Consider the following 26266-nt stretch of genomic DNA (forward strand, 5'->3'; position numbering starts at 1 on the left):
ACATCTGTGGATGACATAAAGGAGAATTTGACTGGAGCTAAGGTGGTGGATGCTAGGCGGTTGAAGATGACCCGGGATGGGGTAAGGTGTGACAGCCTGTCGATAATGATTAGATTTGAAGGTGGGATCCTGCCTCGTGTGGTGTGCGTTGGGTACATGCGCTATGGCGTACGCGCATATGTTCTGCCGCCCCTGCGTTGCTTCAAGTGCCAGCGCTTTGGGCATATTGCAGCGGTCTGTAGAGACCACGAGTATGGGAAGTGTGACGACGGAGCAAAACTCAAGTGCTGTAACTGTGGGGGAGAGCATAGCTCTGCCTACGGGGGATGCGTGTTCAGCAAGAGGGCTGCTGAGGTGCAAAAAGTTAGAGCCTCTCAAGGCATATCCTACGCGGATGCGGTCAAGAAGGTGTCTGGTAGTCAGGTGAAGGTGGATGCAGTGGGGGCTGCCAGTGCTGCTGGTGTCCTAGGCGACAGGGGAGGGGGCAGCGTTGCCCGCGGCCAGGGGGAGGTCCCCACTGGGATGCCTGTGAGTGTGGCTTCCACGGGCAGAGGCCCTGTGGGTGCGGAGGATGTACTGGTTGTGAAGAGGAAAGATTTCTTCCTCTTTATGGTGGAAGTGATTAACTGTACTGGTCAAACCAAGAAGAGATCCGAAAAGACTAAGATCATCGCTAAGGCTGCAGGGAAGTACTTTGGAGCTGGGGGTCCCGAGTGGACGGAGATAGAGGATGCGCTGCGGGAAGGCACCCTGCCCCATTCTGGCAGTGGGAGTGGGGGGGCTCCCGATGCGCCGTCAGGTTCCGGGGGCTCATAATGGCGGTGGTTGTCTTGCAATGGAATGCGCGTAGTCTTCGTGCTAATGGCCAGGAATTTAAGCATTTTGTCTCTACCTTGTTGAACAAGCCTCACGTTATGTGCGTGCAGGAGACTTGGTTACGACCTAGGTGGGGTTTTGGGATACAAGGGTATGTGTGTGTTAGGAATGATAGGGAGCAGGGTAGAGGCGGAGGTGTGGCTGTGTTTGTCCGAGATGACCTAAATTACGTTGTTGTCAGTGTGAGTAAAGGGCCGGAGGCTCTGGCGGTGAGGGTCTGGCTGGGTGGTGAAGCTGTTACTGTGGTTAACCTTTATAATCCGTGTGGTGAGTTAACGTTAGAGTCCTTACATAGTGTCGGTAAGGATGTTCGGGGAAAGGCCGTGTGGTGTGGGGATTTTAATGCGCATAGCGCTTTGTGGGGCGGTAGTGGTACCGATAGGTATGGGCAGGTGGTAGAGGGTTTTATCAATCAAAGGGAGTTGGTTTGTCTGAATGATGGGAGTGGGACCCGCTATGATATGGGGACCGGTACGGAAAGTGCAATAGATCTTACGCTTGTGTCCAAGGAGTTAGCTGGTGTTTGTAGTTGGGAGGTTCTTGGTAATCTTTCTTTTGGTAGCGATCACTATCTAGTCCGCACCGAGATTGGCTTTGGGAGCTGTGTGGTCAGGGGGACGAGGATCCAGAGGTGGCAGTTGGCAAGGGCGAACTGGGGGGCTTTCCTGAGGAAAGCTGATGATGGTTCTAGGGTTCTGCAGGAAGGAGGATTGACTCAGGTGGATGATCTCAATAGTGCAATTGTCTCGCTCATCACGCAGTCAGCAGTAGGCACGATTCCTAAGAGTGGTGGTAGTGGACATAGGAAGCGGGTGCCGTGGTGGAATGAAGCATGTGGTCATGCTGTTAGGGCGAGAAATGCGGCGTTTCGCCGGCTAAGGATTACCCACACTGAGAGTGCCCTCATTGACTACAAGAGGGCCCGCGCTCAGCAGCTCTTTTGCTAAACCTGCATCCCCGTAGGCAGAGCTATGTTCTTCCCCACAGTTACAGCACTTCAGTTTTGCTCCCACGTCACACTTCCCATACTCGTGATCTCCTGCACATTTACCACATCTTTGCCTCCCTATACAGACCGCTGCAATATGCCCAAAGCGCTGGCACTTAAAGCAACGCAGGGGCGGTGGAACATATGGCCTAACGTCATGGCACATGAACCCAATGAACACCTTACTATGTCTTTTTCAAATGTCTTTGAAAACTGCGGTCATAAAGCCTCTCCTAAAGAAGAGCAGTCTTGATGCCGCAGTACTGAGTCATTACCGGCCCATCTCTAATCTGCCATTTTGGGGCAAAGTCCTTGAAAAGGTTGTTTACCAACAGCTCACAGATTTCCTCTTAATAAACAACTCATTTGATGTTTTTCAGTCAGGTTTTAGACCTCATCACAGCACTGAGACTGCTCTTGTCAAGGTGTCAAATGACATCCGCCTGAACACTGACACGGGCAAAGCCTCAGTCTTAATTCTGTTAGATCTGAGTGCTGCTTTTGACACTGTCGATCATGGGATCCTCTTACAGAGACTAGAGGACTGGGTGGGCATCACTGGCACTGCCCTAAACTGGTTAAGGTCCTATCTGGAAGACAGGAAGTACTTTGTTGAAATTGGTAGCTGTGTCTCAGACCACATGACCCTGACCTATGGAGTGCCCCAAGGGTCAGTCCTGGGTCCCCTTCTGTTCAACCTCTACATGCTGCCATTAGGTCAGTTGATACACAGTGAAAATGTGTCCTATCACAATTATGCAGACGACACTCAGATCTATGTTTCACCATCGGCAGGTGACTATGGACCAGTAGATTCACTCTGTCACTGCATCCAACAGATCAGTTTGTGGATGCAAAACAACTTTCTCCAGCTGAACTCAGACAAGACTGAAATAATCGTTTTTGGCCCACAGAAACAAAGAGAAAGTGTTAGCGGTCACCTCCAGAGTCTCGCTCTAAAACCTACAAACCAAGTTAGAAATCTGGGGGTAATAATGGACTCAGACTTGAACTTTAATAGCCACGTCAAATCAATAACATCAGCAGCTTTTTACCATCTAAAAACATTGCCAAAATCAAAAATATAGTGTCAAAACCAGATTTAGAGAGACTTATCCATGCGTTTGTCTCCAGTAGATTAGACTACTGTAATGGCCTGCTCACTGGCCTCTCCAAACGAGTTGTAAAACAGCTGCAGTACATCCAGAACGCTGCTGCTCGGGTCCTGACTAGAACCAGGAAGTACCATCACATTAGTCCTGTTCTCAGGTCTCTGCACTGGCTCCCTGTGACTCAGAGAATAGACTTTAAAGCAGCTCTGCTTGTGTACAAGTCTCTCCATGGCCTAGCACCAAAGTACATCTTGGATATGTTAGTGCCATATGAACCATCTCGGACTCTGAGGACCTCAGGGACCGGCCTCCTGCTGGTGCCAGAGTCAGGACAAAACATGGACCGGCCTCCTGCTGGTGCCAGAGTCAGGACTAAACATGGACCAGCCTCCTGCTGGTGCCAGAGTCAGGGCTAAACATGGGGAATCTGCGTTTCAGTTTTATGCAGCTAAATTCTGGAACAGTCTTCCTGAAGATGTGAGACAGGCTTCTACTCTGACAATGTTCAAATCTAAGCTAAAAACAGTTTTGTTTAGCTGCGCATATGACTGAAAGGATTTTTTCTTTGCACTCTTCTCTTTTGTTTGTGATTTTATTAGTTTAGAAAATCAGTTGGATTGATAATTTTTAATTTAGTTAATTTTATTGTATTTCTGTTTCTGTAATTTCTTTGTGATTTGAATGCATTTTTCCTGCTGTGTGAAGCACTTTGAATTGCCTTGTGTATGAAATGTGCTCTACAAATAAACTTGCCTTGCCTTGCCTTGCCTACTAGGCAGGCACCTCCCTTCAAGTGTTACCATTACCGACAAGCTGTCACATCTTACCCCAAACCGGGTCACCTTCAACCGCCTAGCGTCCACCACCGTAGCTCCAGTCAAATTCTCCTTAACTTCATCCACAGACGTCGCCGTAGGGACACCTACGATAACTCCTCTGACCGTGTTTCTTTCAGCATCAGACACAAGAATGTCCTTTCCACCCAGACGTTTAGTTCCAATCGCCTTCCGTTGCTGAGCCGCGTCCTTGCACACGACCAGCAGCGAGCCATCTCTAAGGACACTCGCACTCTTGATCACTCCCACAGCTACAGTTAGGCTCTTTGACAATGCCACTGAATTCTACTCCTTAAAGGATGCACTATCCTGTGCAAGCTTTATGATCACCTTACAGTCTCTGCTCTCACTCCGGATATCAATAGCTTCAGCCTCATCCTGCTGCTCATTCCCAGAACCCTCGGACGAGCTAAGGGACTTTTTACGTTTCCGGGCACGTGCAGCTAGAAAAGGCTGCTCCTCCACGCCGTCCAGAACATCTTCGACCACCGATCCACTCTCCTCCGCCATCCCCCGTGTCATTTCAATGGTCAAACCTTTTATTCTTCCAGGCTCAAAGAAGAATCGTCTTCCAGTGACGATGAACAAAGAGTGTCGAGCTCCATCCAATCAGAGATGACGCATCCGTCCGGGGGCGTGTCCTACAAGAAGACGCTCCGACTCACTTCAGAGCAGCTGGTAGGACATTCTGCAAAATGCACGTTCTCACTCTGAAAGAAAAAGACTTACTCTGGCACGTCTTTACCTCCACAGATGTCCCTCCAGCTGCAGGACGGTCCCAACGACGCGGTCTTCAGTGTGACCACTCAGTACCAGGGCACGTGCCGCTGCCAGGGAACCATCTACCTCTGGAACTGGGACGACAAAATCATCATCTCGGATATCGATGGAACGATAACCAGGTTTGTCTTCAATATTTCCAATCCACTTTATTAATTTAGCACATTTCACAAACAGTTTCCAACCCTCCAAAAGTTTCTCTTGTCCCAAATGAATTGTTAAATGATTACAGTTCAGTACAGAATAAATAAACTTGTGTAGCAGTTTGGCATACTCCTAATTATAAAGCTATTTTCCGCATCCCTTTCAAAATAAAACATGGTGACATTTGCATGCTTGGATTTAACCTTTGAGTTTAATTTAGGCATAATTTCGACAAGCTTTTTGTAATAAATCGAACTCAACAGCAATGACCAGTGACCTTTACCTCTGGAGGGATTTGTCTCACAGCAACATTTTATCGTGTCTCATGTCAAACTTGATCTAGAGTATCTTTATTTGTCTGTAGATCTGACACATTGGGCCATATTCTCCCGACCCTGGGAAAAGACTGGACACATCAGGGCATTGCGCGTCTTTATCACAAAGTCAGCCAGTAAGTATTTGTAGACATGTAATGCAAACAAATGGCTTAAATTCAGAATATAGTTTAATTTATGGCCGTAGGCGCTAAAACGCGGTCAAATAGCAGCGCAGTTTCAGGAGCCGCGACGCGCGGCCGGCACAAAAATAACATGGCAGTTTCGGCCGCGCCGCGGCTCTGCAGACACTCCCTTAATTTATTGTAGTTTAGTAGTATAGTTTAGGTTTATTAAGTTAGTTGTTCCAGATTTTTTTTAACAACTTGTTTTGAGATATTTCCGGCTTGTTTTAATATGTGTATTCCGACTTTCAAACTAAATTACCTGATAATATTTTTTTTTTAATTTGATTTTGGAGACGTTTTTTTTTGTTCTCCAATGACTCCACTTTTTTATTAAATTACACAAAAACAAAAAAACATTCTCTTTATTCCTGAATCGGAAATACCTTAAAAATATTCCAAACAAAGTGCACCAGCTAACTAAAAATGTATTAAAACTAGTTATGGTTATGCAAAACAACATAAACACTGAATTCAAGCCATTTAAACTGATCAGTTTTACAGTGTGCCATTACTTCACAAACACGTTAACAGTATTTGTTATTGAGCATCATCATTGTCCTCAGAAACGGCTACAAGTTCCTGTACTGCTCGGCCCGCGCCATCGGCATGGCTGACATGACCCGAGGTTACCTGAACTGGGTGAATGAGAGCGGAACCATGCTCCCAATGGGCCCCGTGCTCCTGAGCCCCAGCAGCCTCTTCTCCGCTCTTCACAGGTTTGTCCCACATTTATCGTCATTGTGAGATACACGAATTTAACTGAGTTTTACCGTTTTTTTGAAAGGGAGGTGATCGAGAAGAAGCCAGAGAAGTTCAAAGTGGAGTGTCTCAATGATATAAAGAACCTCTTCCATCCAAACACTCAGCCTTTCTACGCAGCATTTGGCAACAGACCTACGGTACACACTCCACGCGCAAAATACCGTATTTTCCAGACTATAGGTTGCACCTTTTTCCATAGTTTTGGCCGGGGTGCAACTCATACTTATATTTATACTTATATGCTTATACTTATACTCTGGAGCAACTTATATGTGATGTTATTTGTTATTTTCACAACCGCATTTCATACTCCAGTGCAACTTATATATGTTTTTTTCTTCTCTATTATGCATTTTTTGGCTGGTGCAACTTGTAGTCCAGAAAATACGGTACTCACAATTTCACCGCAGTATTTAGAAGCGTTTGGTGCCAAAGTGGTCAAATATCAGGATACAGTTTGTGGGTCAATCTGTAATAAATATGAGAATTATCAATGTTAAAACACAACACCTCCTTTTATTTGATCACAAATGTATGACCTATTCAGGGGGGCAACAGTGGCATAGTTGATTAAAAGCCCAATTACCCACCAGAGGCTTCTAACCTTGCTGGAAACCCCAAGACTGTACGACTAATTTCCATGCTTTTTAGGACGTGTATTCCTACAAAGAAGTTGGTGTCCCGCTGAACAGAATTTTCACGGTCAACCCTAAAGGTGAACTCGTGCAAGAACATGCCAAGACCAACATCTCGTCGTAAGTTGTCCCCGGCATTTTTTGTTACGATGTACATGGATGCGATTCTTGCTTCTCCGAATCACTGTGGCACTTTCTGCTCTAGTTACGTCCGTCTCGGGGAAGTGGTGGACCACGTCTTTCCACTGAAGGAGCGATCTTCTTGTTCAGATTTTCCTTGCTCCGACACCTTCAGTCGTTTCACTTTCTGGAGGGAGAATTTGCCCTCGGTGGACGGCCAGGACATCGAGGCTTCAGAGACGAGCCCCGACGGCGGACTAACTGTGGACGAAAAACAGTGCGCATGAGACGTTTCTGTGAGTGTAGAATGACTGGCAAAGGCAAAAACACTGTGAAAAATCCTAACGCACAAGATGGATGTAAGCGCACTTTGATCAAATGTCTATAGTTTGTTTGTGACTAGTTAGACACATATTTATAAAGAATATATTTAGGCAGCTTGGTAAAAATATATGTTAGCATGAACAACTAAGTACTTATTTAAGTGATGAAAGTTACAGTATATTGAACTTGTGTGTTTTTGGACTTAGCTTATACTGCATATTTTCAATGAAACAAAAGAAAAGAGGAATTTTAAGTTACAATTAATTATGTGGATGCAGAAAATGTGCATGTGTCGCATAATATTACATTTATTTCAGTTATGGTTTAAAGTAGTGCACTTTTATTATGGATTAAGCCTGATTTTAAAACGATGCATAAAGGAAAGTACATTATGACATAGATATTTATTGTAGCGTTGCGGATGACGAAAGCACTGATATTGATATTAACAGTTTATTGCAGATTATATTTTTCTATACAAAGAAGCATGTTTGTGTGTGAGCCATTTATTTTTGTGTTGGCCCATTGTCTGAATTCTCCATCTCTGTTTCCACGGCCACAAAGTCTTTTCTTTGTTGCCATGAGAGAAAACGCTAAAATTGTGAGACAAACCTACTATAGATTTAAAAGTAATTATTCTTTCTATGAAAGAGTTACATAATCTGTGGAACTGTGTTACATAATAATAACCTTTTTTTTTTTTCAACAACTCAACCTTTAAATGCAATAAAAAAAATACATTATTACAAAGTGTTAGCAGTCTCAACAGTGTATTATTATCATTATCATTGTCATTTTCATCATTATTAGGCCCAAGCGCCACAAGCTGGCGAGAGGCCTATTAATCTCGTAAGGCCGTGCGAAGCACGGCTGCGAAATGCGCACGTAGTGCGCACAAAATCGAGCGCGAAGCGCTCGCCCACTTCCAAACACTCACTAACGCACTCCTTCACTCACGCACGCCCCGTGCAGACTAATTAGTAGTAGGAAAATGGAACATTACCGTTGTAAACGGGCGAAAGTGCGCACTAAACGAGCACTTTACATTGGGATGACGACCGCGACCTTATAAAGCACTCATTTGCGCTAAGTAGCTCACGAATACGTTCCCCATATCTTGCATGTTCCGTGCATATAAGCATGTAATGCAAAAATTGAACATTATTACTGTATAGAGGGCCAAAAACACAAAGCGAAAATGTATAGTTTATGATATTTGAAAAATGGGAAACATTGTTTTCGCATCGGAATATTCTTCTTCTTCTTCTTCTCGGGACCAACCCCCCTATTTTTCACCCAGTGAACATTGACGGAAAGTCACAAAAATTTGCACACCTCTAAAAATCGTGCCTCTCTACATTCTGGCTATTTCCCTTTTCTAAAATAAAAAAATTGGCGCGTCAGCGCCCCCAAATTTACCAAAAATGCATTGAGAGATAGGAAATGACCCCAAAAAAATCTGATCGTAGAATCATGAAATTTGGCGCAGAGGTAGATGGTGACAAGAGAAGTAAAAAATATTATGACGGCAACGCCGTCCGCCCAACTAAATGTCGCCCATATTGGTTCAAAAATGGCCAAGCATGACTCGGGAGTTTTTCCAAATGTCGTACTTTTACGAACTCCTCCCAGGGCGTTGGCCCTAAAAAGCTGAAATTTGGTGAAAATGCTACTGAGGAGTGGGACATCAAAAGTTATCCAAATTACATTGATACCTGTCACGGTCTCTGAGCGGCGAAGCCGCAAACTTTAGCTAGAATTTCAGAAATCTCCCAAATTTAACATTTCTGCCGTTTGCGCAGATAAAGTCCAAATTGCGTCAAATTAGAATCAGTTGTTAAACTCTTTGCCCTAAACCTACTTGAAGTGAAATAAATTAATTTGGCACCACAGCGCCCCCTACAGATTTTATATGGAGGTTAAATATTTAGTTTTGCGAAATTATATGAAATTTGACACACAACTCAATTTTGGCCCCATCAAAAAAGTCAGTGAGACCCATGTCATAATTGTTATGGCGTTGCCGTAACGATGACCGAAACCTTCCATGTTATTCCAATGGGGAAATCGCCAGAACATGTTTACACTTTAGACTTTCACAAACTCCTCTTAGGGCGTTAGACATATTAACCTGAAATTTGGTGAGACTCATCTTCAGGGGTGGACCATCAAAAGTTATCCACATTTTTATTCAAAGAGTCACGGTGTCTGTGCGGCAAAGCCGCACATTTTGCCAAGAATTCAAAATAAAATTGCTTTTTGATGGTAAAACAAAGGGGAGAAGATGTGACAGCGTCACAGATTCAGCAGTAGATGTAATAAAAGGACAATTGAGGCGCGTTAGCGCCCCCTCCTCTTGCGGTGTGGCGGCGGCGTGGCGGCGGCGTGGCGAGGGCCGATCATTGCCGCTTGCGGCTATATTTATTATTACTATTTAAATTATGACTACTACTATTGTTGTATCAATGAAATTTCCCCATGTGTGGACAATAAAGGATTATCTTATCTTATCTTATTATTATTAGCAGCAGCAGCAGCATTAGTAGTAATAGTAGCAGTAGGAGTAGTAGTAGTAGTAGTAGTAGCAGTAGGAGTAGTAGTAGTAGTACTAGTAGTAGTAGTAGTAGTAGTAGTAGTAATAGTAATAGTAATAGTAGTAGTAGTAGTAGTAGTAGTAGTAGTAATAGCAGTAGTAGTAGTAGTAGTAATAGTAGTAATAGTAATAGTAATAGTAGAAGTAGTAGTAGTAGTAATATCAGTAGTAGTAGTAGTAGTAGTAGTAGTAATAATAGTAATAGTAATAGTAGAAGTAGTAGTACTAGTAATAGTAGTTGTTGTAGTAGTAGTAGTAGTAATAGTAGTAATAGTAATAGTAGAAGTAGTAGTAATAGTAATAGTAGTTGTAGTAGTAGTAGTAGTAGTAGTAGTAGTAGTAGTTATCCCTGTGATATAGTGATGTAAAGTGATATCTTCTTTATAGATCCGTGTGTTGAAAGACCAGGTTTGGGGTTACTGGAGGACACTGGAGGAGCGGGAGGAGTTAGACCTAAACCCCGCTCGCACCAGACGCGCACTTGGCCGCAGAGCACCGCAGTTTCGCGCACGGGTTTCGCGCAGGGAAAGAGGAAAAGCACCTGCAGATCTGCGCTCGCACCGACAAACCATGACGAGCACGGTAAGAAACTTTAGACGCGCACTCGACCTGATGAACGAACTACCACAGCAGCGTCAACTTTTGGGGTGCAACCGAACTACAAAGTGTCAAAACCTGGCAGCAAAGTCCTATTTCGTCATTGCACTAAACCTTGGCCTAGTTTAGTTGCAGTGGGCTTCTTTTCGATAAGAAGAACGCTCTTGCACTTTGACATAATGTTGCCTTAATGTTTTATGAATTAGTAACACTCACATTCCAATACTTACTTCACTTTTGTACATACATAATCTCTTGGATATATTTTTGAGTATGTTTTGTGTTTTCTAGTACACAAATTGTGCCAATGTGGAGCTGGTGGACATTTTGGAGGAGATAAGACGCAGTGGGGACCTGGGTCATGCCCTGAGGACCTTTAGCCCACAGCCTTACAAAGAAAGGGCCCCCTGCTCAGCCCCTGATCTCAGCAAGAAAACACTGGAGTCCCAGTATCTGCAGTATGTATTCAAAGAGGTAAAGTGTCGTTTAAGATGTGTCTAAACGATGGCAAAATCAATACGACAAGTTTATATTTTATTACTACGTTCATCACCTGTTGCCAGTTCACAAGTTCTACTGCTTTGTAAAGATCCTGATTGTAGCAGAGAGAAAAACACCCCACAAAACCTGCAATTTTACTGACTTTGTTGACCCTACATCTTTGTCAAACCTGTTTTAAAGGGAACACATAGGCTACTGTGTAAAATAAAGATTAGTTTTGACTATGTTTTAACTGTGTTCCCACATCATTAGCTCAGTTATCAATGTATTTTGAAGTTTGAATAATCCTGTTTTGTCACGCATACTGGAGTGCTCAGAAAATGTGTGTTTTCACCTACCCCCTATCCACTTCTCTACATTTGTGATTATTCAAAACATTCAAGGGTTAGTGGGTTATTCAAGTTTCTATTGTTTTAGTTGAGTTTCAATGTGAACAAAATGTAAATAATAATAATGACTATTTATTAATTACCTGTTAAAAATGCATACTGTGTCTTCTTGATCTTCTTACACCACAAACACTAGACACAGACTGGGCCACAAAAGGTAATAAGACTAAATGTCTTCGCAGATCGCCAGAGAGTCCAGCTTGTCCACGGAGGAGGTCAGGGAGGACGCCCGCCTGCTTCTGGAGGAAATGTCTCAAAACCTGCAGCTTGGTTTCATCAGACTGATGGGCTTCACTTTGAGCAAAGTGATCAAACGATTATACGCTCACATTTACGTCAACATGGAAGGACTTAACGCGGTTCGGCTCAACGTTACAGTGTTTTTAAAGTAGCACATGCACACGAGCTTATGTTTTTGCTTCCCTGTGTTACAGCTCCAACAGGCCGTCCAGGAGAGTCCCGTCGTCTTAATGCCCACTCATAGGAGCTACATGGACTTCCTGATCATTTCCTACGTACTTTTCACCTACGACATCCCTTTGCCGGTCATTGCCGCTGGACTTCGCAAGTATCTAAATAAATCCACATTTATTATTTACAAATGTCTATATAATTAACTTCTTTTGGTGTTTTTGGACTCTGAAGCTCTTGCTGGGATGAAGCTCGTGGGAGAGATAATACGTCGTTGCGGTGCTTTCTTCATCAGACGCTCAATCGGCTCTGATAAACTTTACTGGGCTGTTCTAACGGAGTATGTCAAAACGATTGTCAGGGTACGACAAAAATAAGGAAAAAACCCCCTTGGACCACTACATACTGTATATTGCACAGTAAAAATATGTGTTCTTTGTAGACTGGATTCGCACCGCTTGAGTTCTTTGTGGAAGGGTTGAGAAGTCGCACGTTAAAGTCGGTGCCTCCCAAACTAGGTGAGTATTTTTGTAACGCTGGTACTAGTATATTCCTGTTGATGTATTTGTTTGCAGGTATGATGCACATGGTGTTGGAGCCTTTTTTTAAAGGGGAAGTGTTTGATATCACTCTCGTGCCCATAAGTATCAGCTATGACCGGGTGCTGGAGGAATCCCTGCTCGCCCATGAGCTACTGGGCATCCCCAAACCTAAAGAAACCACAACGGTATGTTTACTTTGCAGCTTTATACACGTAAAAACTCCCCTCTTCTTCCCACTGGTCATAACAGAAGACGACATTTCATTTCATAGCGTCCCTGCGCTGGCTCCTTATGTCTTGATTTTACTGATTGATTTAAAGCTCGTTTAGGTCGAGCACCAAGTTACATTCCTCTTTTAACTCTGTGCCAGTTGAGACTCCGGACGAGGGGCCCTCTATGTCCGGGCTCCTCAGCTTTGGAACGACCTGCTTGAAGAGATAAGGCATAATCAATTTAATCCTTTAATTCACTTCTTAAAACTCACTTTAATAGAATATTTACTTTCTATATACTCTCTTCTTCTTTCAGCTTTTTCTAAATCCTACATCATATTTTGTACTTTGCTGTATTTCATTTTTTGTCAAACACTTTATAAACACTGTTTTATAGGCGCTATACACATTACAATTATTATAATAATTATAAAGCCATTTGCTTGGATTAGGCAACTACAAATACAGTTCTGGTTTTGTCGAACATAAAATATATTTTAAAGGGGACATTTTTATGTTAAAACAACCTATATTAATCATCATTACATTATCTAGAATGTCATTTTAATGATTCATGCAGGTTGGACTCTTGGACTGTCCTGCATTTTGAGATTCATTGAAAAATATAGTCTCCAGTTCACACACAAAGAGTCAAAAGTAATTATTTGCAGTGGAGCCATTTCTCAAAATTAACCAAAAACATAAATGCAAATCTGCTGCTTGCTGTGGTGAAATGTGGAGCCAGCATCAGAGAATCAGTTCTGCACTTTGGAAAATCAAGTCAATTTTGTGGTTTATAGTGCACATAATTTAAAATAATGATCTACATATGTTATGGTTTATTACTAATAACTTGTATAAATGTAATATGGCTTTTTCAAGTATGTCAGCATGGATTTACCACATACCATAGTTATAATTCTTTTTTCTTCCTCAGGGTCTGTTCAAGGCCACCAAAGTGCTACAAGAAGATTATGGCTGCATGTATGTGAACTTTGGTCGCCCATTGTCGGTCAGAGAACTGTGCCAGGGCAAGATAAACCGCTGCCAATACAACCTCACTCCAAAGCAAGTTAGAGCATGTGTCACCAAGTAACGCTTATTAACTTTAATAATTTAATTTATCATTTCTTTGATAGGGACTTGCCACAAGTGCCCAGTCCAGACGTCCAGGCGTGTGTGAATTGGCTGGCCCCCTTCATAGTCAGGAGTCAGGAGCAGGGGTCATGCATAAGCCCCTGGTCCCTAATGGCCTGTGTGTTACTTCAGTGTCCTACATCAACACTGACAGAAAAGGGCATGATCTGGAGTGAGCTCAAAGACAAAACTCTTTGGCTTAAGAAGTTGGCACTACGATTCGGGGCTCGTCTCCATTGGCCAGGTAAAAGTGTTTCATTTTTCATGCAAAATATAATTCACAATGATGACCTGAAGAACAAGCATGTAATTTTTGTCTGAATATTCAAAGTTGCTTTTTTTTTTTTTTTGGTTGGCCCTCATACTCCGTAGTGGTTTTGCATTTGACCAATATTATGTTCCATTACTGACCAGTGACCAGTAGAGGGCGTTTGTTTAATGCATTACTGGCCTAACATGGTCACTAATGATGAAATTAACTGCAGATGTTGGTTAGATTGTTTGGAGGGGCTATATTTTAATGGAGAAAGTGAACTTTAATCCCAAAATTGAGCATTTGCAGTTTTTTTAATTTATTAAACTAGTAAAACATGTGATAGCCAAGGACAGGAATAAACTCAATATGTTCAATTTAACAACTGAAACTACTATATTTTGCGTATAGGGCAGAAAAAGAGACTGCTGAGAGAGTGCTGACAATTTAATATAATATTTACTAGATCGGGATAAGCCTCATTCATGTCTCAGATTTCTTTTCTGCCGATTTACTGTAATCGAAAGAAATCTCTAACGAATGCGGCCTAATATAAGTCTGAATTATGGTAAGAATCGACTTGCTCAAAATAGGCACAATATGATCCATCCAGATTTCTCATGGAGACGGGTCCTGGCGCTGCACTGTCGTCACACACTGCAGGTTTCCCCCCACCAGGGTCCAGACCGTTAAGGCATCTTGGTAAGCGTGCGAGAAAGGTCAGACAGATTAAGTGACTTTGTTTTGGCACAAGCATCAGATTCACTTAAGAGATGTTCAGCGGATTATTGTGGTTCTAGCAACTCACCTGAGAGGACCCTTACAGACTTTACATGTGCAAACGCTCATTCACGTGACCTTATACACTGTTATAATTCACTTATGTAGGGAAAAACCTTTAAATCTTGATTATTTTTTCTGTGTTTTTTGTAATATTTCTCAGAGCAAGTGTCAGACCAAGACGTGCTGTGGTCGATGGTGGCCCTTCATCACTCCATAGTCGCTCGTCAGGGGGAAAGGGTCCGTCTGATCCGGGAGGAGACGCCCGTGAGGAAACATCTGATCAGTGCGGAGGAGGACGTGAACAGGACGGCGGCGTCAGTGCTCATGTTGGCGTCGTACAGGAATCAGTCGCTGCACGTTTTCCTTCGCCCCGCCATGCTCGCAACCGCCGTTCGAGTCACGGAGAGCACACGGAGAGGTGAGTTTGTCGCCTTCAAGCATCTCACACGTGACATGCTTTTTGTGTGTCTACTTGTCTCTTTTCTCCTCAAACAGATGAGCTTTTTGCATTTTTTTGCTTCTTGAAGGACATTTTTTCCACTGAATTTGTATTTGTGCCTGAAAAATCATCTCAGGTAACTTCGAATTACTTTAACATCATCAACAACACATGATTTAGCATTGAAAATATGTTTACTTTGGGTTTTAACTGGAAAATAGAGTTAAATATAATAAAGCTTAATTAAAAAAACTGCATTTAAGTGGATGTTATAATGACATAGTCTACATAGATTGGTGGTTTTGCATTCTGAACTAAAACTAAATTAATTTGCAAAGAACAGCACATTTGGAAGCAGTTTCTTACATTAATAATAACACTGTTTTCTGTTTAGGATTTTGAGGAGGCATGTTTGTTAATGAATGACGTTGGAGCCGTTCATATCAGTTCAGATGAAGTGACAGTGACAGATGCTGGACAGGAGCTAGTGTCCTTCCTCTGCGCTCTTCTACAACCTTTTATTCAGTCATATCAGGTAATGGATACATGTGTTATTATACTGTATCTACTCTATTTAATAAACATATTTTCCATGCCCAGGCAATGCTTGATTTCCTCACTGAACATGAACCAAACAGCATCTCAGAAAAGCAGTTGCATCCCACTGTACGAGGATTTGTCATGAAGCTCATCGTCTCTGGTAAAGCTGAAACTGACCTTACGCCTACATTTATACATGGAGCTGACTATCATAGTCAACATTTGTTTATTTGCGTTGTGTGTAGGCGATCTCCAAACTTACGAAGCCCTGTCGTCGGACTCGCAGAAAAATGTCCTGTCTGCATTACGCGCTTTGGGGGTTTTGACCAAATTGAGTCGGTGAGTATTAGTCTATCCCCCATAAATGTGCATTCATCTTCAGCACGATGAAATGTGTGTGGGTTTTGATTTCAGGTCAAAAGACAATAAATACCAAGTGGACAAAGCAGCGGTCAAAAGAATGAATGACATTCTTTGTAAGTCATTGTGTCATTATGTGCATCGTGTTGTCTTACGGACCTTTGCCTTGGAGAAACTAACCACATACTGCCTTTTATCTTCTCTTTCTGCAGACGGAAAGATCCCTCCCCAGTTCCTCCATGGGACACCTTATTCAAAGCTCTAGTCTTTGCAGGAATATGTCCTTGTACAGCATCAGTCTACAGCCCACTTACCCCAACATGACCCTGTTTATTCCCCCTCTTTCCCTTTCAGGACAGACTCTCAGGGGACAGACTGCTGCAGACAATGTCCACAGTGCCAAATCCTCTAAAACATTGACCTTTGATGGGTCTGTGTAGTTGCTAAATGAATGTGACATAACATGTGATACAAAATTATATCGAGACATTGATTTTGTATTTTAATAAACGTATGTAACAAAACGCACCTTTATATCATTCATTTTAGTGTGTGAAAAATGACATTCAGCACCTGCAAAAGCTCTGCTCCACTGCCAGTAGCAAAAGACCACCCAGTGCCAGTTACAGAGCTTGTACTGAACTGAAGGTCACAAACATCATCTATAAACAGGTGGCACGTCAACTTTGATTCGCAGAGCACTGACGGGATCTTGACAAAACACCGAGATATATTCCAGCACTTTAGAGTTGAGCTTTTTCTCATTTTCTTTGGCTCGTATGCGGTCTTTGTCCCATCGCTCCTTTTCACCGTTCATTTGAGAGAACAGATTGAGCTGAATGGTGCGCAGCGTGGCCGCCAGGACGTAGAAGGCCCCCTGCATCATGTGGCAGAAGGCCGAGCCCAGGCTGAGCGCTGCGCCCATCAGGTTGGGCACGGTCTCACACACCACGCACACGCCCTCCAGAAAGTGCAGCGTGCCCGTCTTGGCCAGAGGCTTGCCGTGGTGCAGAGGTCCCGCCGGGTGGGACTGGTCGTGCTGGGACTGGTGGTGCTGGGCATGGTGGTGCTGGGCATGGTGGTGCTGGGCATGGTGGTGCTGGGCATGGTGGAGCAGGTGTCGCGCACAGTCGTAGAAGTGTGCGGCGGCTCTGCGCAGCGGGAGCAGGGCCAGGTACAGGTGACAAGCGGCTTTGGTGAGCGCGTGGAAGAGCAACCGCAGCTCAAGCACCGCGTTGCCTGGAGATAAGAGGGTCAAACTGTCAGCTATGGGCCGGTTTAAAGCCGTGCCAAATGTCACCGATCATTACAAACAGACAGATTAGAGTTACTCCTGCTGACGTGAGGGTGTCCCGTACCAAGCAGATACGCAAATCTGTGTAAAATGACATATGGACTGACCATAGGCTACAAATGTTTGTTTTAAATGTAAGTTAAGGGGTTGATGTAATTTTTAACCTGCTTTATGTCTGAATCCAGACTTTTCAACGTTAATGATTGGACTTTTACGCAAGTGAAAGTACCAAGTGGTGTTCCCACAAGTAGGCACATATATGAATATGTGTCCCTGAATATATATATATATATATATATATATATATATATATATATATATATATATATATATATATATATATATATATATATATATATATATATATATATATATATATATATATATATATATATATATATATATATATATTTATTCATGGACACATATTCATTTTTTCAAACTCATTCTAAGACTAAATGGTTAATAGTTTACAGACAATATAGCCAATATATTGTGCGTTGAAATCTATATGCTCCACATTATTGCACCTATGTGAGGAGTTGTCTTACCGTCTATGAAGCAGACCATCCATAGAAGAGCAATACAGGCTGCCAGGGAAGTCCACCAATCCATGAAGTCTCCCAATTGTCCCGGGCTCAGCCGCGGAGAGAAGAAGGCAGTGAAGAGCTGAGCTGAGCTCTGCCCATGTCCTGCCTTAACACTGCTAATAGCCTGATCATTAAGAACACGGCTCTCTCGGCAGGTGTCGGGCTATTCAAATGACCTCTGCACAACAAATTGAAAGTGCCACTGTTTCATCAAGTGGTCTGGGCTAATACCAGTTTTAGTGGAAACCTGCTTTGTGCTGCATATGCCGCAGTGAAGTTATATTTGTGTAGCCCATGACACAATACTGTATTCAACTGCATTTATGTATTCTGTCAGTTAAAATGATAATATCCAATAATAATTTATAATCACAGTCTATTACGTCTGCGTCTTGGTCTTGGTTTGGCGTACGTGTCGCCATGGCAACGCAACTCCTGCTGGCAGTTACACCTGCAGCAGACTCTCCTTTTCCACCACCAGCTGCACAAACTCACACAAGCTGTTTTTTTATTCTCAAACTCTGTAACTTTTAAAGGAGAAAATGTCTCCCAAGAAGAGAATTGGTCCAGAATGTGTCATCACCTCTATCCACCAGGGCCTGTTCACTTCTCAGGTAAGTTGCTTTTCTTAACTTGAACACCAGCTTGCTCTTCAGTGCATTGTTCTTCACACAATGATTGTTTATCTGTGAATGCTGGCTACATCCTCTAGGCATGGCTTTGAGACTTTGCACGGACAGTTTGTCAATATTGATATCTGGGACAGTTATATATTGTCTCTGTGCTGTCAGTCATGTCTCAGCCTATGGACACAACAGGCAGTCAGACAGTGTCAGGTTATGGACTGTCTCATTCATTAGTTACTGGAGCAGATCAGGTGGAATGACAAATGTGGAGAAAACAAAAAATACATTGTAAAAAAAGACCTTATTGTAAAAATGAGTGAATATCCTCATGTGTAATCACAGTTGCCATGTTAGAGCGCAGTCAAACACGCTCTATGTGCGTCACGAGAGGCTCAGGTTTCCATGTGAGAATGTGATCTGTCATGGCCTGTAGTGTTGGCCTTTGTGTCCCTAAGTTCAGCAGCACAATCGTGTCTGGACTGTTTCATTCAAGCTAGGATTTATGAGGATTTATGCTCAACACATCAAGATTTGATCTATGTATTCTGATGTTTAATGTCACACTATATATTCTGCATTGTGGAAAGAAAAACACTAGAGGTGTGACTAAACTAATATGTACTTTTAAACTCAAGCAAAACACCAAATAAAGTGTATATGAAATAATAAAGTAACAGTTGTAGCTATCAATAATACAAGTAATTGGTTAAAGTAGTTTTAAATAACTGTAATTACTGCTACATCAAGTATTTATATACCCTATATATTGTAAAGAATCCTACTTTTAACATGTTTATTTTCATTTTAGAATGATATAACAAACTGATGTTGCATTAAGAAGTAGGATTTATACTAAACTAAGGTGTGAAAAAACTCATTTCTTTACAATGAGGGTGTACCATTTGTAGATGAAGGTATTTGTGAACCGAGCTGGCATGATAGTAGAAATAGCAATCAATAATATAAGTTAAAGTAGAATTACAAATACAGTTATTGCTATGACTATGACTATTATACACTATGTTTAGAATATTGTACAACATCTGACTCTCAGCATGTTTACTTATTGTCCTTTCAGAATAATATGATGATTGATGACGATGATGATGATTCACAAACTGAGGAAGCCGTTATAAGAAGTCCTTCTCAGCCAAGTGTGATGCCAGAGAACTCCAGTAAAAACAAATCTAAGAGAGAAGGTTTGAATGAGGCCCATAAATCTGCAAGACCCACACAACCCCTCAATCTAGAAAGGCACTCTTGCCCCTCCATCAGACGGCTCCAGGTACTACACATAAGTCATTTATATATTTTTTTTAATTATTTAAAAATAACTTGGCAAACGTTTCAGGCCAAAATGGAGATTGAAAAACAGCAGATGAAAGAGACTATGGACCAACTGCTGAACACGGAAAAGGGTTTTGTAAAGGTGAGATTTGAAAAGAGTCACATTTTGATTTGTTAAATTGATTTTTGAATCCGGGCAGGAGTTGGAAGATGTTTTAAATCATCATGAGAGAGCGGAGTTGAGGCGACGGGAGCTGATTCACAAACACTGGACAGAGCGTCTGTGGTTACCTCTTCAAAAACAACTGAACCTGGTCGTGTCCAGCTGTGGGGCAGCAGAGATCAAGAGGCGCCAGAGCCTATACAGTCAATACCTCCAGCACTGCAACAGCAAGGCATGACCTACTGCTCTGCTATCTAAGTGTTTCTCTTCTCTTCCAAAGTCCCTTTTAAACATTGTCTTTCAGGGTTATGTGTTTCTCGACACCTTCAACACAAAGGAGTATGATCCATTTTTACACCAGCCGAAAAAATCCAGGTATTATGTAAAGGTAAGTTGTTGTTATTTGTTTGTTTTGTTGTAAATTGTATTGTCTGGTCATCTCGGTCAGCAGCATTTGTAAAAGTGAAATGCAGTAATGAACTTAATAACATCTAATTCTTGATATGAAAGGATAATAAAAGTAATACGACATTTTTGGCATTTAACTTCTGATAACTTAACCGATGCATTTTCGTCCAAATGGTCAGTCAGAATAAAATGCAAATAATTAAAGGCTGAAAAATGCAGTATTATCATTGTCTTAAAAATAATTCTAGATTAACAAAGGGGACATTATTTTTCCAGTTGGCAGAAATAAAAACTGCACCTAAAGAAGTGTGGACGTCTAACTATCTCAAAACAGGTAATCAAGTCAAATAAATCTATTATACTGACAAATAATAGATAAATTATACTGACACTTATTAATAGGCTTACGTGACTTGCTTCTTTCCACTAGATTCTAAAAACAGCAGCAGAGAAGAGGAAAAGCTGCCTCATCGTTTTCAGTCCTCCCTGTTTTCTAGCAGCTCTGCCACACCCGGCGCTCGAGCCAGGACTCCGACCAGTTATTCTGCCTCAACCTTTACGAAAACACCAACAGAAAACCAAGCTGTGAGGAGAGCGCTGAGCAGGCATTCATTTTACACTGACTCTGTGGAGGATTGGTCAAGAAAGACATAACAGTGCGTCTCCTCCAGGCTGGAAGAGCTCCCGTGACACACAGTAAAGACAGCAGGAGATAGGAGTCATACGATATATAGCAAATTCTACTGTCATCATATCTGAAAACTACCTCAACGATTGTTTCGGTTTACTGAAGCTGCATGGAATGAGAAATAGTTGGTTGCCATTTCTGAACTTTAATGGCATTAGACATTTCTTTTACACCGTACAATAGCATGCAACACAACATGAATGAAATGAAACATGAAAGTGTGTGTTTGTCATAATAGAATTAACTCTAACCCCCCCCCCCCCAAAAAAAAATGATAAAATAAAAATACAGTAATCTTAAGGCACATTTACGAGACATTATTATAGTTCCGATAGTTGAGCCCGGGCAGTCACGTCGGAGTGTTTGATTTTGGCAGTGATTTGAAAAGCGTCTAATAAAACGTAATGAATTAAAAGCGTGTTTCATTTGGTGGGCTCGTAAAGCTGCAGGTCCAGTTTGACCGACACCTCTCCAGTGGGAACCTCATGCAGCAGAAGGCGACGGTTTGCGGCTCCTTTGCTCTCCATCTCTTTCTTGATGGTGGCCACGGGGACTTCGGTGCGACCCAGGAAGTCTGACGGAGAGTGAGTCACAAGTAAACTTTTCTGTTCCCGTACACATCATTCCCATCCGCAGAAAAGGCCTTACTGACCGTCCGGGGAGAACTGGTCCTTCTCGAACACGGTGATACACAAGACGTCCTGGTACACGTCTTTGATGAAGAACTGGCAGTTGAAGTTCCATTTGGGGTTGAGTGTGTCGTTCACTGGGCGAGAGGTGTAGCACTGAGCCCCCATAGTCAGCTCGCAGTAGGGATTGCTCTTACCTGAAGATTTTTGCAAGTAGAACACAAACAATATATGCTGTATTTAGTTAAAAATCCACTTCAAAACGAAGGAGTTTACCGTTTGGCTTGCAGGCCTTGAGTTCTTGCGCTTCAGTGACAGTCACCAGCAGCCGCCCGATACCACTGGATTTAAGAGAACGTGCTGGAAACAGACAGCGTAGGTTCAAATGTAACGCAATGTGAAAATAATCATTAAAACAATGTCAGTTTAGACGGCTATAACTCTACCTTGATAAGCTTTCTCTCTTTTTTTCTTCTCCGTCTCGATAAAATGCTCAGATGCTGCTTTGATTTTTTGGACCCACGTTGCCCTAAAGTAAAACATCAAACTGTAACTGCACTGCAATGTATCTATTATTGTTATGTTTAATGATAAGATTACCTCTCATTTAGAGTCTCAGTTTTAAGTGTGTAGACTCGATCAACGTGGGATACATGAAATATTGGCTCGTCACTGGAAGGATCTGGAGGCATTTTCACCAAAACCTCATTCAGGAACAAAGGCTGAAATCAGGAAAAGGTGATTATGGTCGCTATTTATTCAAAAGAGGATGAGTGAAGTCCTGATGTTATTGCTATTATTATTTGTATTATTATAATTATTATTAATACATCATTATTATTATTAATTCATTTTAATAAAAAAAAAGCCATTTGAGTTCCAATGAATATCTCAATCAAACCAAATTGGTAAAATGTATTTCATTATTCAGCAAACAAATGCTAAAAAGATGAAAGAAACCCAATTCATTTCATCAAGTGTGCGTGTATTGTATATTGTGACTATGTGTATGTATGCATGTGTGTGTATGTATATGTGTAATATGCATATGTATGTGTTTATGCATGCATATACGTGATACAGTGGAAAATAAATTGAGTTGATTTGTTACCGTTTTGTACATCTTGAGCTGGATGCTCGTCTTGGGGCTGAACAGCTTGTCTTGTCCTGAAGATGAGAATGGTTTGGCGGTGTGTGTGAGCAAGAGGAAGTCATTGAAGAGAAAAGCCCACAGCTCTCGGCTGCTCTTGGTTTTGGACAAACGACCACTGTGCAGCAGCTTTCGGGGCCCCAGGCAGTTTGTCAAGGAGTTGAAGACCAAGTGCTAAGATGTGGACAGAAGCAAAGTGTGTGTCAAGTACTTTAAACTTAAGAAGCTGCTACAGGTTCCTAGCTCTGTTATAGAACAGGCATATTGAAGGGCAAATATGGGGTATAAATAGCTTATTGCACAATCCACAAATGTTGAAACTTAGCTTTAGGATTTGTATAATGACACCTATCTATTGTGAAGAAATAATTTCACTTTTGCTTAATTGTGCTGACAGTCTCAAAACTTGCAACTCACAAAAAAGTCACTTTTATTTATCTCACTTAAACAGCAAAATCATACATAGAATTCCAGCTCAATTTTACACTATACGTTTATAGAGGATTATGATTTGCTGTTTCAACTCTTTGATAAATAAAAAAAAACTAAATAGTAGAAGCTTAGGGTGTTACCTCTATGGGCCCATCACACTGCACGTGACTCTGTATCCACTCCAGTCGGTCTGAGTTCTCCTTCTCTCTCACCCCTTCATTGACCTGTGAGCACAGCTCCTCTGCTCGGTCCAGGGCGTCTCTCAACGGGCCGCGGTCTGCATGGGACTCTGGTGTGTGCTCCAAGATCTGGGCAGGGGGAAAAAAAGCTACAGTAAACTCAAAAACATGTTCAGAAGTGCACAGCATTCACTGTTCTGGGATTTGTAATGGCATTTGTAGTGCATTGGCCTTGTTCTACCTACATTCTTTATGAGGAGCGGGTACCGTGTGATCCTCTGCATGGGCTTGAGCAGGAAGCTGGACAGTGGCATTCCTTTACAGCGGTAATTAGTGGCGATCTTCTGCTCAGGGGAAAACCAAGCTGATGAATCCTGTACAGCGTAATGTTGTCTATAGTCCTCCCAGTACCTTAAGGAAGTCTTTAAAGTCGGGCTGGTTGTAGGTCTTGCTCTGCAGCAGAGCGGCGGCGTTGAGCTGACAAGAGCAGAAGCGGATGTACGGCTGCATGTGAGCAAGCTCTGAGGCCAACAAATCCCCAATCAACTGCACTGGCATGTTCTCTCCTCCTGTCTTTTTACGAACACGCAACGCCCTGAAAATAATACGGCCAGAATGTTGTGTTAAAGGGACACAATGTAGCTTTTCTGGAGGGTCTGCCACCAGCTTGTCTCCATGGAGATATTACTACTTTGCCTAAAACGTTTCACAGTATTTATTTTATACATCTTGAGCAAGTGACACCATAAACCCAATTGAGTTTATTGCTTATTGGGAATATTTATGGCAAAGCAAATACCCAAGAACCTCAATTGAACCCCCATACAGTCAGGTGTCGGACCCTCCAAGTGAAAACCTTAATGATTGTGTGTTTACTGACTTGAGAAGTTTGGTGTTGCACATGATCAGCTCTCTCCAGTTCACAAAGATCACAGCCATCTCGGCCTCTGTCAGACGACCCGACTCGGACATGGGCTTATAAAACACCTGACGCACACAACAACCCATGAACAGCTTCCTTAAAATACCGACAATCCTTGTTGTGAGCGTATTTACATCCAGCACCAGCTCCAGGTCCTCCACATAGGTCTCCTCCGTCTGGATGAGCTCGTGGATGTAGCCCTGCCTCTTCCTCTCGTGAGGGCTCATCGTGTCCAGGGTCATCAGGTCTGCGCACCCTACAGCCCACATGCCAACACACATGTACAAAACACGCACCGCGAACAAAGCAAAAGCACACAGGAGTCAAAAACACATTTTAGAATCTCTTTATTGTTTATCTATGCATGTATTTACATTTGATGCACAGACAAGTGTGAGGCACGTTGCAGTGTAGATGCAGAACATGTAGTGAATAAAGGAATATTACTAACAATAGCGACACTGATGCTGGGACACAGAGAAAACAAAGCACCTTTTAGTGGAGAGCCGACTCTGAATGGTTGCATAGGTGAGATGTGTAAAGATTAGTGAGAAAAGGTGTGGAAGAGCCAGAAGCCAACTGTCAGAGGAGTTAGCAAATCCAGTCTTTGAGGTTTAAGAGTAGCGGCTGGTAGTAAATGCTTACAGAGTCCTATTACTACTAAATTCAGAATTTGCTGGTGAGATCACAGTTCAGTACAGAAAGAGTGTCAATGCTTTTCACTGATCCGTAAACTTAGTGTGCATAATAAGAAGGGGTTTATATTAAAAAAGCACAATCAAATTCAAGCAACGAAACCGGGTAGCAGCTCTAAGTTTGGAAGTGCTTGGTCCATTTTACAATGAATGAGTCTTTAAAAAAATAATGGGCTTAATGTTCGATTTAAAAAACTAAATTATTCCACTTTATTTTTACAGATTACACTGGGTATCCAACCTAACGACCAATACAACCAGTTCTACTTAAAATCTCCTTTCATGCTTTCATGCCAACACAATTAAATTACATCAAAATCTCAGTATTGGAAAACGAGCACTCGGGCCGGCAACTGCTGCTGACTCAAGGTCCCAATGGAGTTCTGCATATTTTTGCTGTGTAAAGGTTCTAAACAATCCAGACAGTCACAGTAAAACAGCTCAAAGTCGCCATATTGAAGGCAAAGACCACTCCAGGGCACAGCACTCGGCCCTTTTAGGTTGTCAATTTTTATAGTAGAGTCAAAGAATGAGGGCTACATAGTATTACATTAGAAGGGCTCTAGTGCAAATACACATACAGCTCCCTGAACCAACAATACTGTATACCACATATGACTTGGCAATATGGGATTTTTTACTTGTTTTTTTTTCTTTACTTTTCCTAATTTTGACAAATTTCTCTTTTTTCTTTTTAAAATAAAGAAATATAACTTTTGACAGTAAGACAATACAGACTTTTAAACTTGCACAGCGTCACTTTTCTGGTGGCGATTAGACATCCTTGCATTGGCTGGAATGTTTCACAGTATGGCATTTCAATTGTATTATCTAACGTTTATTTAATTACCGGTACATGTTTTTCCAATTGCCACTGCTCAAAAAAGCCTGGGCTCACCTCTGCTCGTCTATTAGCAGTATTCTGTCATATTGTGTTACAATCGAGGCAAAACAATTACATCTCCAAAGAGACAAGCAGGTAATGAACCATCCATCAGAAAAGTTAAGCATTGTACCTTTAAAATAAACCTTTGTGCCATTTAACACACACAGTTAACTCATTTAACCAAGAGCCAATTATCTGAAAACGAATAGATCTCGAATAAATACAATTTTGATTAATTAGCCCCAGCCCCAATACAAAATACACTGCATCCTCCATTTGTATATATTAAATAATTTATATATATTAAATAATTTATATATCAAACAACTCTCAATGTGAAATGCGTTAGTTAAGGAAACGAAGGATAAGTACGAACAAGGACCAGAAAAAGGAAACATAAGACAGAGAAAAGGCAAAGAGGACTACAAACACCACAGTCCTAAACAGGTGAGAGTGGAGCGAAGAGTGGGCTGTCCACTTC

General features: G+C 42.0%; 3 protein-coding genes and 2 long non-coding RNA genes across 7 annotated transcripts in view; 3 read left to right on the forward strand and 2 right to left on the reverse strand.

Annotated features, from left to right (window-relative positions):
• The window catches only part of lpin1b (lipin 1b), a 37187-nt gene extending 27036 nt beyond the window's left edge, over window positions 1-10151 (forward strand). For 2 of the 3 annotated variants that reach the window (XM_072441518.1, XM_072441537.1), the window contains exons 14-20: window positions 4364-4490; window positions 4566-4714; window positions 5101-5187; window positions 5802-5954; window positions 6023-6137; window positions 6652-6755; window positions 6841-7835. In XM_072441518.1, the coding sequence (XP_072297619.1) occupies window positions 4364-4490; window positions 4566-4714; window positions 5101-5187; window positions 5802-5954; window positions 6023-6137; window positions 6652-6755; window positions 6841-7042 (937 nt within the window). In that variant the 3' untranslated portion in view covers window positions 7043-7835. Of the gene's footprint in view, window positions 1-4363; window positions 4491-4565; window positions 4715-5100; window positions 5188-5801; window positions 5955-6022; window positions 6138-6651; window positions 6756-6840; window positions 7836-10059 lie in introns of those variants that run through there. The other variant, XM_072441528.1, reaches the window with a different exon arrangement.
• Window positions 10152-10169: 18 nt separating this feature from the next.
• gnpat2 (glyceronephosphate O-acyltransferase 2) lies at window positions 10170-16370 on the forward strand. The gene is made up of 16 exons (XM_072441552.1): window positions 10170-10254; window positions 10561-10743; window positions 11342-11518; window positions 11594-11723; window positions 11805-11932; window positions 12013-12088; window positions 12146-12297; window positions 13262-13392; window positions 13464-13705; window positions 14658-14915; window positions 14993-15072; window positions 15331-15471; window positions 15537-15636; window positions 15722-15815; window positions 15891-15952; window positions 16049-16370. The coding sequence occupies exons 1-16, from the start codon at window positions 10243-10245 to the stop codon at window positions 16099-16101; spliced, it is 2019 nt and encodes a 672-aa protein (XP_072297653.1). The 5' UTR covers window positions 10170-10242; the 3' UTR covers window positions 16102-16370.
• A 572-nt stretch (window positions 16371-16942) lies between these two features.
• Window positions 16943-17899, reverse strand: LOC140356536 (uncharacterized). The gene is made up of 2 exons (XR_011926076.1): window positions 17682-17899; window positions 16943-17075 (listed from the first exon to the last, which is right to left on the reverse strand). It is a non-coding gene; the product is annotated as an uncharacterized lncRNA (long non-coding RNA).
• Window positions 17900-20098: 2199 nt separating this feature from the next.
• LOC140365153 (uncharacterized) lies at window positions 20099-20653 on the forward strand. Its single transcript, XR_011927814.1, has 3 exons — window positions 20099-20184; window positions 20481-20538; window positions 20635-20653. It is a non-coding gene; the product is annotated as an uncharacterized lncRNA (long non-coding RNA).
• A 361-nt stretch (window positions 20654-21014) lies between these two features.
• Window positions 21015-26266, reverse strand: part of itsn2a (intersectin 2a) — a 33538-nt gene continuing 28286 nt past the window's right edge. Inside the window, exons 30-40 of the mRNA XM_072441572.1 lie at window positions 24339-24460; window positions 24163-24269; window positions 23694-23877; window positions 23528-23626; window positions 23244-23411; window positions 22633-22845; window positions 22122-22243; window positions 21968-22050; window positions 21798-21881; window positions 21545-21718; window positions 21015-21466 (exon numbers count right to left, since the gene is read on the reverse strand). Of these exons, the coding sequence (XP_072297673.1) occupies window positions 21315-21466; window positions 21545-21718; window positions 21798-21881; window positions 21968-22050; window positions 22122-22243; window positions 22633-22845; window positions 23244-23411; window positions 23528-23626; window positions 23694-23877; window positions 24163-24269; window positions 24339-24460 (1508 nt within the window). The 3' untranslated portion in view covers window positions 21015-21314. The remainder of the gene's footprint in view (window positions 21467-21544; window positions 21719-21797; window positions 21882-21967; window positions 22051-22121; window positions 22244-22632; window positions 22846-23243; window positions 23412-23527; window positions 23627-23693; window positions 23878-24162; window positions 24270-24338; window positions 24461-26266) is intronic.

Source organism: Eucyclogobius newberryi, unplaced genomic scaffold, assembly GCF_026437365.1.
Source record: "Eucyclogobius newberryi isolate DKJ021-1_F unplaced genomic scaffold, fEucNew1.0.hap1 SCAF_1, whole genome shotgun sequence".
Taxonomy (NCBI): Eukaryota; Metazoa; Chordata; class Actinopteri; order Gobiiformes; family Gobiidae; genus Eucyclogobius; species Eucyclogobius newberryi.

Excerpts from the sequence above, each read along its gene's own strand:
- gnpat2 (XM_072441552.1), top strand. Across the intron at positions 12,089-12,145 it reads GTCGGTGCCTCCCAAACTAG|GTATGATGCACATGGTGTTG; the intron begins GTGAGTATTTTT and ends ATTTGTTTGCAG. Across the intron at positions 12,298-13,261 it reads AACCTAAAGAAACCACAACG|GGTCTGTTCAAGGCCACCAA; the intron begins GTATGTTTACTT and ends TTTCTTCCTCAG.